Source organism: Hirundo rustica, chromosome 17 (genome assembly GCF_015227805.2).
Source record: "Hirundo rustica isolate bHirRus1 chromosome 17, bHirRus1.pri.v3, whole genome shotgun sequence".
Classification (NCBI taxonomy): domain Eukaryota; kingdom Metazoa; phylum Chordata; class Aves; order Passeriformes; family Hirundinidae; genus Hirundo; species Hirundo rustica.
The window spans coordinates 10,924,181-10,937,701 of record NC_053466.1 but is presented as its reverse complement, the minus strand read 5'-3'; the positions used below and the strand labels follow the sequence as shown (position 1 = coordinate 10,937,701).

Genomic DNA, 13,521 nt, shown 5'->3' with positions numbered 1-13,521 from the left:
AACCACAGGCTGTGCAGGGCAGCACACTGATGTTTGTGAATCAGAGCTGAAGCACGAGATCATCAACAAGGCCTAGTAAGCATTTGTAATGTCTGTGTCAGAAAACAACATCCCTGCCTTTCCAACCCATAAAATCTTGTGTATAACCCAGATTTTTAATTTATTCCTGATCAGCTGCAGGCTGCTCTTGGCAAAGCTAGGCTGCCAGATGCATTTCTTCACCGTGTTCTCCGAACTCCCTTCTCCCGAGTGCAGTGTCACACAGGCCCCACAGATGGCAGGGAAGCTCCAGGAAAGAAAGGCAGGAAGGAACACCTGAGAGGCCTAAACAAGCATCCTGCTCTTTCCCTGCTCCTTCAGGGCTGCAGCTCACGGGCTGCAACAGCCTGTAAGGATTTGGCTCTGTCACCATACTGGGACAATACACACAATACAGATGATTTCTGTTCAAATGGCTTCATATCATGTTCAGGCAGTTTCTGCTTGTAAAACGTGTGGTGTTTAATTGATAGAAAATATTTTGACAATTCAGAGAATCTTAAATTCAAAGCATCAATATAAAGTAATGGTTGGGGGTCTTGACAAAGGGGAATGTCCATTGCTGCAAGCATCCAGTTCTGCTGGCTATTAAATGTCTTAAAACATGTATTTGTGAGAAAAAAATGTTGATTTACTCGTAAATCAAAGAAGAAATAGTTAAAGAAGAAATACATAGGTGCATTCAGCAGGGACTATCTAGCTGCAACCAAAATCACAGATACAGGAAGACAATGTTACAATATTACAATACCATAATGTCATTTGATTGGAGGTTTTGCATGGAAACTGTTTATAAGACAAACATGGCAAAATGCTATCAACTAACCTGTGCCACTCATACCAGTCTGTATTTTAGTCCATGGAACTGGCCCTGCTCTTTCCATGATGCTGATCCTAGTTCTGAGCTGTTGGTTGTGCTGTTCCCCGTGCTGCCGTGCTCCAAAAAAGAAAGGGGTGACATGAGTAGTATTACAGCATACACATAAAATCTGCTGAAAAATAAAAGACAAGAAGGTGTTCAGCATACATTTCTAGAGATGACTGTTTCCATGCTGATTGCTTTGGATTGGTTGGACTGGCACGTTTCCCTTGTTCTCAGCAATGCTGATGTTATGTGCCCTGCAAAGCCTCTGGATGAGCTGTCAGTTGGATGAGGATGCACAGATATCCTGTTTGCAGAAGTCCAAGATGCCTACAAACCAGTAAGAAAGTATACACTTAAAGATGCTTCAAAAGTACTAAGTTCTTCAGATAGTGTTCATTAAAACAGCAGAACAGAGGTCAAACTCCCCTTTTGAATTGCAGTTACCACCTTTAGTCTCACAGAAGTCTAACACAGGACTCCTTAGAAATTTGTTACAAACAGGATTAGGTGGAACATACTTCTCCATGCAGACTAAACAAAAGGGCCAGAGCTGTGCACAGAAGGCTGCCTGCTGCAGTTCTCCCTAACCCAGAATTAAGAACCTGACTTTACCTGCAGGTGTGCAATTAAACACTGACTCTGCCAGCCGAATGAAAGACTCTCCGAGGATGTCCTGATAGCTCAGGTGACTTGCATGAACAAGGGACTGAGTAGTGTCTTTGAAAAGCAGATCATTTTCACCATACTTCCAGGACTGAAAGAGCTGGAATTCAGAATCCAATTTGCTTCCCAGAGATTCCTGAACAGAAAAGGAATAAAAGTTTCACAGCTTGGGTCATTAATAGTGCTTTTATCAAGCACTGTTCTTATTAGTACTAAAAGATGCACTTTTGCAGTGCCTTACTTCCCAGCAAAAGTATGGGCCTCGTGTGGAATGGGAACTGGTGCCAAAATACCCCTTTAAGACAATCCAAATAATTATTTTCTCAATCCCCTATGCACATTTTTAATTCTTTTGTATTGGATCTGAAGGCACTAGTATATAAAGCTTTTATCTTGAAAGGGTTTTCAGCAGTTGTACATAACCAATGGTAACATGCCAAGCTTTTCCCTGTTGGGTGTCCTACCTGAGACTGCAGCAGGAAGTCAGAGATTTTCGTGACAGTGACTGGTCGAGTCATGACTGTGCTGGGGGGAATGGGCCCAAGGTTACAGCCTGCCCATTCTGTGACTGCGGCGCGTGTTCCGTCCAGACACAACAGCTCAAAGTCAAGGGCTGTATAACCTTTCACCCAACCAGAGCTGCCCAGATCTGAAAAGAAAATGAAGTGAAAGGTAATCCTTTTGAGAAGTTAAAGCAGAAGAGAGGGTGAATCTCAAATAAAATGTTAAAACTTGAGAGGGAGAAGTGAGTCAATGTGTTCAAAACAAGCACAGCGTGCTATGTGGTCATTTCTTAGGAATGCATGAGGAGCAGCGTAGTGTTTTCACTGAAGTCAGTGAACTTAAGCTGCACCTATCAACTAAACTAGAATAATACCAAGGCATATGAATAGCATATCATGTCTCATCTGCATCTGTAACCAGATCCCTTTCTGGAAACAAAGCTATTCAGCCTGCATGCCCTTTGCCTCCCCAAACAAACTGCTAATTGTTGCAGGAATTCCTGTGGGTTTCCAGCCCCTTATACCTTCATTTGATTTTAGAGAGTTTCCTCTCTTAGAAAAGTCTCCTACTGAAATTGCCTAAATATAATTTTATTTTACGTTAATGGGGGCCCTTTTCTCCTTGACTCAGAAAAATATATTTTGGTTTGCCTTTTAAAGCTTTGAGCTTTCCAGAAATTTAGTACAGTCTCCAAGGATGATTATCCCAACACATATCTTTGCAATGGGTGATTCCTCTTTCCTCTCTTACAGTATCTGAATGTTGAGCTGTACTGGAACATGTACATGCAGAAAGCTTCTACGTATCGTCCATTTACAAACACTACTTCATGGACCTAGATTAAACCTGTAAAGGCTGATCCTCAGGAGTTGCTTTGTGGGAAGTAACTGACATTAATGAGCATTCTCAAAGGAAAAGAGAATATCTGCATCTCACCCTCGATGTTCTGGAGCAAGTTTGAGTGTTCCAGGAAAGCTACATCTCCAAAGCTTCTTCCACTGGGATTGCCAACGAGGCACCTAGTGCAAGAAAAGAACAAGTGATCAAAGACAGCTCAACATGGTGACTGACATCTGGACAGTCATCTGAAGCGAAAATAGGAGTAGCTGGAAGTATCCCTCTCATCTCTAATCCCTTGGAATATGTTGGTGATTTTATAGATTTACTGAGACAATCCTTTTCATCCCTTACAGCAGCTCCCAAGTCAAAGCTGCTGTACAATGTGCCCCTTCACCTAAGCCTAGGCAGGAAAGAGAATGGAATTCAGCTAAATGCATGATGTCTATTTCATAAGAATGCTTTCACCTTTAATAGTTTTCTCTGCCTCTGTCTTCAACTATTTTTTTTTTTTTAATATCTCCACTCTATTTAATTATCTCCTGTATGTTACACTGCTTCTTACCACATCACCTCTGCTCTCTGATCTTTCATCCCTTCCCTTTAGTGAGTCAGTACCAATGCTCTAAGCCTTACGTGTTTGGAAGCATTGCCTTGCTCTGGAAATGGTTTCATGACCATTTTAAATCATCAGTCAACTGAACATCCCATAGCAACGACAACCAGAACAAAATACACACTAGCAAAAGTTTATACACCAGATGCTTAACAAATAGGAAAAAAAAAACCTTTTAAAAAATCAGCAAATGGCTGTTATTCCTCACAAAAAGCTCACCTGAGTGCTCCCATATTGCCATAGTAACGTTCATTGTGACTTGCAGCACATCTGCTGGACACTCGAGCTCCTTCCACCTCACCATCTCCAATGCACACCTTGCACAGGTTTCCATCTGCTCCTGGCATGCAGCCCTTCCAGAAGTAATTCTGATAAGCTGAGTAAAGAAAACAGATGAGATTAAGGCAAGGTGTTCCCGAGCCTCTTCACATGTGGAAAAAGACAGGAAAGGAATTTCAGCCTAGCAACTAGCAAGAAGGGTACATAGTGTGACACACAGGCAAATATGAGGAAAAGCTGCTTCACCACCCTCTGAAATTGTAGTCATCAGTTGCTGGTCGGATCCTCGTGGCCCCGTCTCTATTTTACTCCCAAATTTAGAGCTTCAGATTTTCATGGTCTAGTTAAGAGAGAAGCCAGAGCAGCCCTTACCAGAGGCAATATCACAGTTCTCAGTATCATTCTGCTGAGCTCCCACTGTGTGTCTGGCCAGAAGTAACCATCCTGCAGGACTGTACAGGTGACTGTGGCAGGATCGCCTTCCCCTGAGGTTATGGATGTGAATCTGTTTGGCACTTTTCTTAGCTAGGGCAACAGCATAAACGGGCGGTAGTGCTGTGAAACAATGACAACAACCAGTTATACCAAGGCAATTAAATTTTCCAGAAGAGTACAGCCTCCTTCCCTCCCTCACCTTGTCACAGTATCTTCAGTTACAGTACAGGACCTGCACCCTTTGCCTAGCCACAAACCTCTTGTCCTTGCACAGAAAATTCTATTCTAAACCAACACGCAAATACATTCCTACATAAACCCTTGAGCAGTCTCAGGTAAATCTAGACCTTATGCCTTCTCAAAGTTTCTGTCACCTTTGTGCTTAAGATCAAGTTTCTCTGTTTTCTCCATGGTCTCAGCTGCTGGGACACAGTCTCCCCCTGGAAGAAGAGATAAACATTAAGGATTTTGCAACTGTTGTCATTCTTTTTACATGGCAGCATTCCTTCAAAACCCTTATGATCCTCTTCTGCCTTTATCCCTTTGACAGAAGGGATAAAATAAACAGACCAAATGCTAGAGCCAACTAGTGGAAGAGCTGGGAAGAGTATTTGGACATTTATACTGACTCCTGCTTCCATCACAAAACATCACAAACTGTGGAAATTTAACTATATTCTTAGTGGTACTTTTTTGATTCCCTCTCTTCTTGATAAGGTCACATGAGAACTCACCATAGCATTCTGCAGCTACAGGCACCAGTCCACACCTCCCTGCGATGTACACGTGTGTTGCGTCCAGGGTGACCGCATCAGCCTCACTACTCTGCCAGAAGCATTAGAGAAAGTAACAAAACCAGGATTTGAATTGAATTGTGTATCCAAGCAGTAGGACTCCTCCACTGGCTAGAAATTCCTCTGCAGAAACTCCCTCATTCCCACTTATTCCTCAAGTTAGTTTTCCTCTCTTTAGTTCACAAGACATACACACCCTGTGAATTCTTATACTCTGAGCAGAAGGAGTCTCGTACCTTGATCATTTCAATGCATTTGGTCATGGAAGTTGCTTGGACACAGACTAACGGGTCGGATTTGATGTTCAGTGCCCACTCCTCGCATTTGCGAAGCTCAGCATCACTGATGCAGCACCAGCGCACAACGCTGTTGTCCAAAGAGCTCCCTGAAATGGAAGCAGATCGTGTCACCAGGGCACCAATCTGTTATATGTTAAGGCGATGTTCAGGTAAATGCATTTGTGCCTGGAGGGAGGAATAATGTGGAAGGAGAACTTTCTCTTCCCTTTCCTTAGCTACAGTCCTCTGGAATGGTTCTCACCTTCATGGCCGAGCCCTTTAAGGAGAGCTACGTAATCCAGACCAAGGACATAGGCAATCTCCAGCTGCTCCTCGAGAAGCTGCAGGTGCTGAGTGGCATCTCGGAACAGCAGGTTCTCTCCCCCAAACGTTGCTGAACTGAAGAGTTCAAATCTGGCTCTTTCCTTTCCTTGCCGCCCAAAGAGGCGCTAGGACAAGAACAACACTTTTAAATTGTAACAAATCTGCTCATTCTTCCAGCAACAGGCAGCCTCAGTCTTCCCTCCCTTTGCATCAGTAGTCAAGATATCAAATACTATTTATAAGTTGAGAAAAAGAGATGAAGAAAAGTGAGCCCTGCCCGAACCTATGAGTCTCCCTCAGCTACATAAAAATTGATTCAAGTTCCACGGCAGGATGAACACCATTAGCCATTTTCCAGTCTGTGTGTTATGGCATTTTCCCCTTCTTTACTGATTTATTCCCAGCCTCCTACAGAAGAACACTTTAGAAAAAAGCAAAACCTTACACAAGCCAATGCAAGATACTTCCACAGAACAAACAATTTTTAGCACTTCATTCACAGTAGCTATAAATTTCTCAAGAAAAAAGGCAACCTGGGTCACAACTGGCAAACAAAGATGGAAGAAAAAACTGTGTCTGGACATAGACAGCTTATACTATTCACTCACTTGGATCATGCTAAGAAATTTGTTGGTGATCCTCTGGAAATTGCTGCGGGTGACGATGCCGCGGCCAGGCCCCTTGCCCAGGTTACAGGTGCTGTACTCGGTCAGCTCTGCTGTGGACCCATCAGGACACAGGAGTTCATATTCCTGTTGTTCTGACTCTGAAACAAGGAGACACTCATCAGTCTGGGAGCCATGACTTGGCAGCAGGCACAGAAATGGAATATAAAACGTTTTTCAGTGGAGGTTGCTAAAGGTTATGCAGGCAGGACAGTGTACCAAGCACACTTGGGAAAGTTGTCTTTGGTAAGTACTTCTCTTAACAAAGAGAGGGACCTCAGCCAGAGCTTCTTCAAAATACTCTTTAAGCTGTATCCCTGTAAATACACTTATTTAAAAATACTTACCTGCAAATACTACTGCTAATCACCTCTGGTACAGAGAGCAACTGAGTTTAAAAGTACAGGGCAGGTGTACAGGAACTTCACAGTTATGCAGCTCAATATGCTGAATTTTAAAAGGAATCTTGTCACTCAGGCAAAAGCAAATACTGACAGCTGTGTCAGAGACACATCTAATGAAATCACCTGCCCGCTCCCATTCTAAGAATCTCCTGTGAGCAATCATTGCTCACTTACACTTTCCCATTCTGCTTCTTCCTGCGTTGTGTGGAAAGCCAAGAAACACCCCTGAACTGCTTGCAGGGATTGAATTTTCCCTGGAAACAACAAAAATATAGGCATATCCCTCAAACACCTGTGCAGGAAAGAGCACAGCCAGAGATTAAAAGAAAACTGCATTTTTAAGATTACCTGTGGGATTCATAATTCTTAGATGATCTAAAAAGGCAACATCTGCCACTCCATCCTTCAAGCACCTGCAGGAAGACAAATGCCATCCTATTGACATTTCACCTGCCTTTCCTACCTTATAAATTCTTTTTCCCCCAAAAGTGAATTCAGCACCAGTGTCCCAGAGCTCACCTGAAGGCTCCCTCAGAGTCATAGAAGGGTTCATTACTGCTCGTCTCACAGAAGTGGTTCCTGTCTCTGACATAGGATTTTTGTCCTTGGCAGAGAGCACACAATCGGGGAGCAGCAACACCAACCCCAGGGATGCAGCTTGCATTGAAATACTCACTAATTGCTGCAGGTGTATGGGAAAAAAACAAACCAAAACAAAAAGAAAGAAAAAAGTCAAATGGGAAAAAAATCAGAAGAGGAAAAGGGGCCAAACATCACGGCCATAACGAGTTCATTCTATACCTGCTGGCATTTCAGTTACTTTTGCTGTGGCCAGAGGTAGCCCTTTGGCTCCTACCACCTACCTTGGCTCAGAGGTTGTGCCTCATCCCAGGCAAGATAATTTCTTGCAAGGAGAAAGCCAAGTGGAATATTCCAGCCCGATGTCCACCTGGCTCCGTTGTGACAGCTGCGCACACCTCGTAGACTCTGGACATCCAGAGTTCCTCGTTTGGCAATGGCCACAGCAAACACACAATTTCCTGCAATAGCACAAAATGTGTAACAGAAAAAAAAATCTCAGTTTTGCAGCTTCCATCTTTGAAGAGGAGCTGAACTACTTCAGTGAACATGGCTGAAGAAGAAATTATCTTAGGCCTATTCAATGTAGGTACTCGTGCCAGGAACTTAACCATATACTGGCTACACGGCACCTTGTCAAACAAAAAATGCAAATTTGTCAGTACCACAGGCAGAAAGGCTGCTGGGTACAAAGCACCACTGGTATTTTATTCATCATCATTAAATATTTTAGAAACAATTGTTAGCCTCCTCCATATTCCTACAAAGTCAATAAAAACATATTGCCTTTTTTTTTTTTCAAGATATCTAGAGCCATTCTTTAGCCAAATCAGAAGCAGAGTTTATCCTTCAGCTTTACCAGCCTACCTTGATGATAGATCTCCTTTGCCACCACTGCCAAACCGTACAGCTTTACAGCAGAGTAAACCTCTCCAGCATCCAAGGAGGCAGCATCTGCTTTATTTGCCTTTAAAACAACAGCAAAATCCTCAAAGCAAGTGTGTTTACAAGGAAACAAACAGAAGGTTCAAGACCACAGTTTCTGCCTGAACAAATTGTAATTCAGTAGTTTGCTTATGTCTACTTATTTCCAAGCAGCTTTCTCTATTTCCTGGAGATCGCAGAGACTTTAGCTGGGGTAAATTCTACATCTGGTAGAATGCCCACAGGATTTAATTCTTGCCTCTCAAGTGACTGTGCACTTTGTCACATAAGCAGTTCAGTTTTTTCAGTATCATTTTATTTTCCCATAGTTTCTGTTTACCAGTTACTTTTCCAAGAGGACTTGAACACAAAATCAGTTTTTAAAGTCTCTGTGAACTCACCCTGATTTTATCAATGCAGTCGTACGTATTGTGGGCTCTGATGCAGGAAATCCTGGTAAAGGAGCTGGCAGTAGGAAGGGGCAGCACAGCCATAAGTGCTTTGGAGAGCTCAGCACACTTTCTTTGTTCCAGGTCAGAAAGGGTGCACCATCGGAATTTCTTCCCTGTAGGGTCAAAAAAGAAGTCAAGATTAGTAGGGTTTCATGCAAAAACCCACCCATTAACACCTTATGGAAAAGAGAGGTTATTCTATTTTATTTAACTTCCCAATAGCTTGATTGTGCTCACTCACACCCACGTACCCACACACTTAGAGGCACCCAAAGAGATGTGCCCACACGTGACCAAGGTCACTTTTGCCCAATATGAGGACAGGATTCAATGCTGAATCTTTAATATATGTCTTTGCTTCGTTTTGGATGAAAGCAACCAAATAGTTTTTGGCAGATTTTTCAAGAATCGGCAATTATTATGTCAAGATCTTTTGCCACAGAATCTTCATTGCTTAGTGAATTTTAGGTAAAGCTGCCACCCAAAATTAGGAGGATCCAAAGGTAAGGATGTGTCTGTGGCTATGGCCTGTTTTCCTGTTGGGATAGCAGAAGAAGGAACGGCACTTACAATGTAGGGTAACCATCTTTCAGTTACCAGAGCGCAGGTTTTTCTCCTAACAAGTCAACTGGGATGTGACCTTATCAGAGCACAGTGTTCCTAATCTTGATGTAAACCTGCATTCCTTGGTATTTATCAGTTTTACTGCTGTCCTTGGTTATCAATACAGGGCCATTCTTTCAACCTTTGCTCTGCTGTTTTCACACACCAAAAAGATGCAATTAAGGGTGGAGATGAAGGTGAAACTTCCTTTTTCAGAAGGCCTTGGGGGTTTGGTGGGTTTAAACCAACTATAAAGCTACATCTTAAAGGAATCCAGACACGCCAACAAAATTTCCTCTTTTGCCACAATTATTCCATCTTGTATTATTCCTCTGCAATGCATTCTACTCTGAACTATATCATCATATGCATCTCCAGGAAGAAACTAGACATTTAAGGAGGCAAAAAGTGATTACTGTACACAAAAATAGCATGCAGTTATGTAACTCAAAAGAATCTTAAGCCATGTAATGAAAACCAGCACTGAAGGCACAGAAAATGCCACAATATCTCTAACATTGTCATTTCCAGATGTTTAAGCACATGACTCTCTGGAGATATTTAATACTAGCAATGCACACAATTAAATCATTGAAGTTTTTATTTCTTTGAGCATAGCATCGGACTTGTTTTGACAATAATTCAGCACAATTCCAAGAAGAACCCGTAGTGGTTTTAGAGGGGAGCAGCTTGAGGTCCACTGCCTCGTTCTGACACGGATAATAAGGACGCAGATCTCAACTGCTCAAAGGAAACAAACCCTCACTGAATTACTCAGAAAGCTGTGTATCAAGCTGCTTCAAAACTAACAGGGTCACCATCTGCCAATGATCAAACAGAAAAAATACAGGCGCAGCTCTAACTGCAACTTCTTTCTTTGCACAGAGGAAAACAAAACCAAAGTATATCTTAGTTGGAATGGCACCCGCTCAGAGGCAACCTTTCTCTCTCCCTCTCTGCATCAGCCTTACCTGAAGCCAGCAAAGAGAAGATGATTAGGACAATTAAAATCACTGCCTTCATCATTACAGCAGCTCAGCAAGGATCTTCTCTGTATCCTGACCGGTCTGCCTTCTCATACCAGGAATTCCACAGTGATGACCAAAGCTTCTGGAAGATAACAAGGGGGGTTTAGACATCAACAAGGATAAACCAAGATTTAAGAAAACAAACAAACTGTCAGAGGATGGTATATCCTTGTATGCAAAGGAGAAAGGGACAGTATCCCTTTCCTACCCGCAGATGGAAAATATCCATGCATATTCTGCTCTGTTTTTATCAGACATAGAAAGAAATGTAAGCTTCTGCTTTAAAAATAAATAGGACTTCTGCTGTTTCAAAAGGCACCCAAATGCCTTTGGGGGACGGGCAAGACTTACACCTAACTTACAAAAAAGGAACCTAAAGCTAAGTGAATTATTCAAACTACGGACCATATCTCTCTACAGAATACTGAAGGATCCTTCTTACCTTATTTTTTTTCACCTGATAATGGCTTATCTACTGAGTAATTTTAAACAAAAAATAATCCTATGCCTCCCCAAGAATTCAGAACAGAGCTGAGATACTGTTGACTGTCTTGATCCTCTTCATTCCGTTCCAGCCCAGCAATCTCACCCAAACTGCCTTATTCCCCTATTTTCTAATGCTTAACCTGAAGTATTATTACCTCTTAATTACTCTACAGCAGATATTAACATAATTAATTTTATTAAGCAGGGAAAAATACATTTATTTATATATTATATATAAGCAGAAGTGTCTAATGATGTATAAAATATTGTTAATATGGTTTCATCTTTCCTGTTCAGGGAAAGAATTAATTGTTCCAAGAGTTCTGGAGGAACAGAGTCTTTATCCTACTTTTGTTTTCCTTCTTCACCTTATATTTCCCTGGTGCTTTGTCTACTTCATGTATTTTTGCAGATACTTTTCCCAGATTTCTTTTGTTGCTTTATGTACCATCATTCCCCACTTGCTTCTTTCACACTCATGTATTGCTTATCTCTTGAGTTTCACAAGCTCCCTCTCTAGATCTGCAACATTTGTTGAGGTGTTGTTTCCCACTGATGTGATCACAGAAGGAGTTACACAGAATCACAGGATGGTTTGGGTTGGAAGGGACCTTAAAGCTCATCCTGTTCCACCCCACTGCCAAGCGCAGGGATGCCTTCCAGCAAATCAGGTTGCTCCAATCCCCATCCAGCCTGAGGTGTTTTGTTACCCTGGTTTTTCTAAGTTTTTTTAAGGCCTTTTTGAATTTCATAAGTGGAGTCAGATCTTTTAGTTACTGTAGAATATTAGAGCAGTTTTCTACCTTTTCCCACAGATGGAACATAAACAAATCCTTTGTTTTTCATTCTCTGTCCTTTGTTTGTATATTTCTAACCTGAAAACAATTGTAACTGACAATTGGTCTGGCCACTGAGGCTGAGGGGTGGAAACCCCAAAAAGCCAATTTTCTGCTAGACCCACAAATGTATAAAAAGTAAGAAATAAACAAAGGGGTCTCTTCTCTCGGCTCTCTCAGCTGTGAGCTGGAATTGGAAGGACCTCTGCCTTGTGAAAATCTCTTGTCTGCGTGTGACTGCTTTGTGTGTCTCGGTGACAATGTTTCTCATTTACTCCTGCACTCCCTGAACAAATATTCTCAAGCCCCAAGACCTCCATTCCCTCATTTGTCAGAGGAGCTGTGCTATTAATCCCCTTTGACTTGGCTCAGCTGCACAGGCCAAGCACAGCTCAGCACCCTTGGGGAAGCAGGTTTTATCTCCCAGTGAGTGCAGTCTATATAATCTGACCAAATGTTAAAAAAAACCATAAATGTAAGAACAAGGCACATGATAAAAGTAATTTTAAAATAGTTACATATCTACATATTTATTTTTAATTCCAAGGAGAGAGATTAGATCGGGACACATTATTAATCAGTTTAGCCTAGTGACAATTATTTTACACTATAAACAAGCGTGTTACATTTAACTGCACCTTAACCTCTGAATCACATCTCAGTCAGTTCTGGGGAAACTCGTCTGTCAGGCCCACTTACACATCAAAGCTAATGGTTCTTGCAAGGCTTGTACCAAAGCACCTAACAGCATCAAATCCCACCTTCTTTGAGGTTTTACTTCCTGTCAGTCCTACCATTATGTACAGGATATGTAAATCCCAACAATTCAGTTGGCTAATAGTATTACTGCTTCATGACGGCTGTATCTGGATTTCCCCCCAAATTTGACATATTTAACAATAAAAGGCTTTTCTGTTCATGTCTAACATACTTATACAGATATTACTGCCTATGGTGATATGAAAAAAAGGCAGAATGACATGAAGGTGTTGTAGACTTAATTTAGGCCTGGTTAGGAAAATAAGCAAACATAAATCAGGAATTTAAATTAATCAGCATGTCTGAGTACCACGTTCTAAAGCACTGAGGAAGTGGAAACACAGTAGCAGGACTCCTGAATTCTTTCCCTACTGATTCACTGTATGAAACTATCCCTCTGCCACCGTCAGAGAAAGGTAATTAACTACTTCCCAGCAGTCTAGCATTTATTCATCCAGAGAAGCATCCAAGAGAGTGGAATACCAAATAACCTCTATAAAATTCACTCTGGGCAGCAGGCAGCCAGGCAACATCCAGGCAAAGGGACACCAGAGGAGGAACAGATGTTACTGCACTACCCTGCCAGACATTTCACTTGGAGGAACAGTATTGTGTCTGTCCCATGTCGTGTGTTCTCTCCCTAAAATCCCTGCCCTGATATTCCTGGTGCTCCCATATCTGAGGCAAATAACTTACTTGTCTGTCAATAGCAGCGCTGAAAAGCAGCTGAACCCCACCTGCCTCATCCTGAACTCCCCAGCAGCAGCCCCCTCCTCCCGCTGGGAACAGCTCTCAGCTCCTTCGTGGAGCAGCTTCACCCCCGTAGCACAAACCCTCAGGAACCACCACCCTGTCCCCACACTACATCCCGCGGGAAATGTCCCCACATCCCGTCCCCTCAGGGCCGGCCCCATCCTCACTCCACATCGCCTCAGCGACGGCCTCTTTTCCCCCCGCGCCAGGAGAACAGCCCTCCCCACAGATCAACCCCCCCTTTGAGGAACAGCCTCGCACCCGTATCCCCATTCCGGGTCCTCAATCAGAAAAGATCCCCTCCCTACGCGCCGTATTCCCTCAGGGAATTCCAGGGACTATTCCCCCTCACACACGCCGGGCCCGGCCCCGCGCGCTCCCCTCAGGCCGCGGCCCCG

At 42.7% G+C, this 13,521-nt stretch overlaps 1 protein-coding gene across 3 annotated transcripts; it reads right to left on the bottom strand.

Annotated features, from left to right (window-relative positions):
- Window positions 1-476: 476 nt before the first annotated feature.
- On the bottom strand, window positions 477-13,512 carry LOC120760386 (melanotransferrin-like). 3 transcript variants are annotated; one of them, XM_040080544.2, is made up of 18 exons: window positions 13,385-13,512; window positions 10,233-10,371; window positions 8,608-8,771; window positions 8,150-8,249; window positions 7,567-7,743; window positions 7,223-7,385; window positions 7,052-7,116; window positions 6,243-6,400; window positions 5,573-5,759; window positions 5,269-5,417; window positions 4,973-5,063; window positions 4,613-4,678; window positions 4,176-4,358; window positions 3,744-3,900; window positions 3,008-3,090; window positions 2,032-2,216; window positions 1,517-1,703; window positions 477-1,231 (listed from the first exon to the last, which is right to left on the bottom strand). In XM_040080544.2, the coding sequence occupies exons 2-18, from the start codon at window positions 10,285-10,287 to the stop codon at window positions 1,182-1,184; spliced, it is 2,220 nt and encodes a 739-aa protein (XP_039936478.1). In that variant the 5' UTR covers window positions 10,288-10,371; window positions 13,385-13,512; the 3' UTR covers window positions 477-1,181. The 3 variants fall into 3 exon arrangements, with proteins under 3 accessions (XP_039936478.1, XP_039936479.1, XP_058278823.1); XM_040080545.1 differs by having other exon boundaries at window positions 477-1,031; window positions 13,385-13,492; XM_058422840.1 differs by having other exon boundaries at window positions 10,233-10,368; window positions 13,385-13,399.
- Window positions 13,513-13,521: the final 9 nt, after the last annotated feature.

What these genes read in the sequence shown, in the direction of transcription:
- LOC120760386 (XM_040080544.2), bottom strand. Translation starts at nt 10,287, where the DNA reads ATGATGAAGGCAGTGATTTTAATTGTCCTAATCATCTTCTCTTTGCTG. An exon ending in ACTTGATCTTAAGCACAAAG is followed by an intron (nt 4,359 to 4,612) that starts GTGACAGAAACT and finishes ATTGTTTCACAG; the next exon opens with CACTACCGCCCGTTTATGCT. An exon ending in GAACTGTGATATTGCCTCTG is followed by an intron (nt 3,901 to 4,175) that starts GTAAGGGCTGCT and finishes TTCTTTACTCAG; the next exon opens with CTTATCAGAATTACTTCTGG.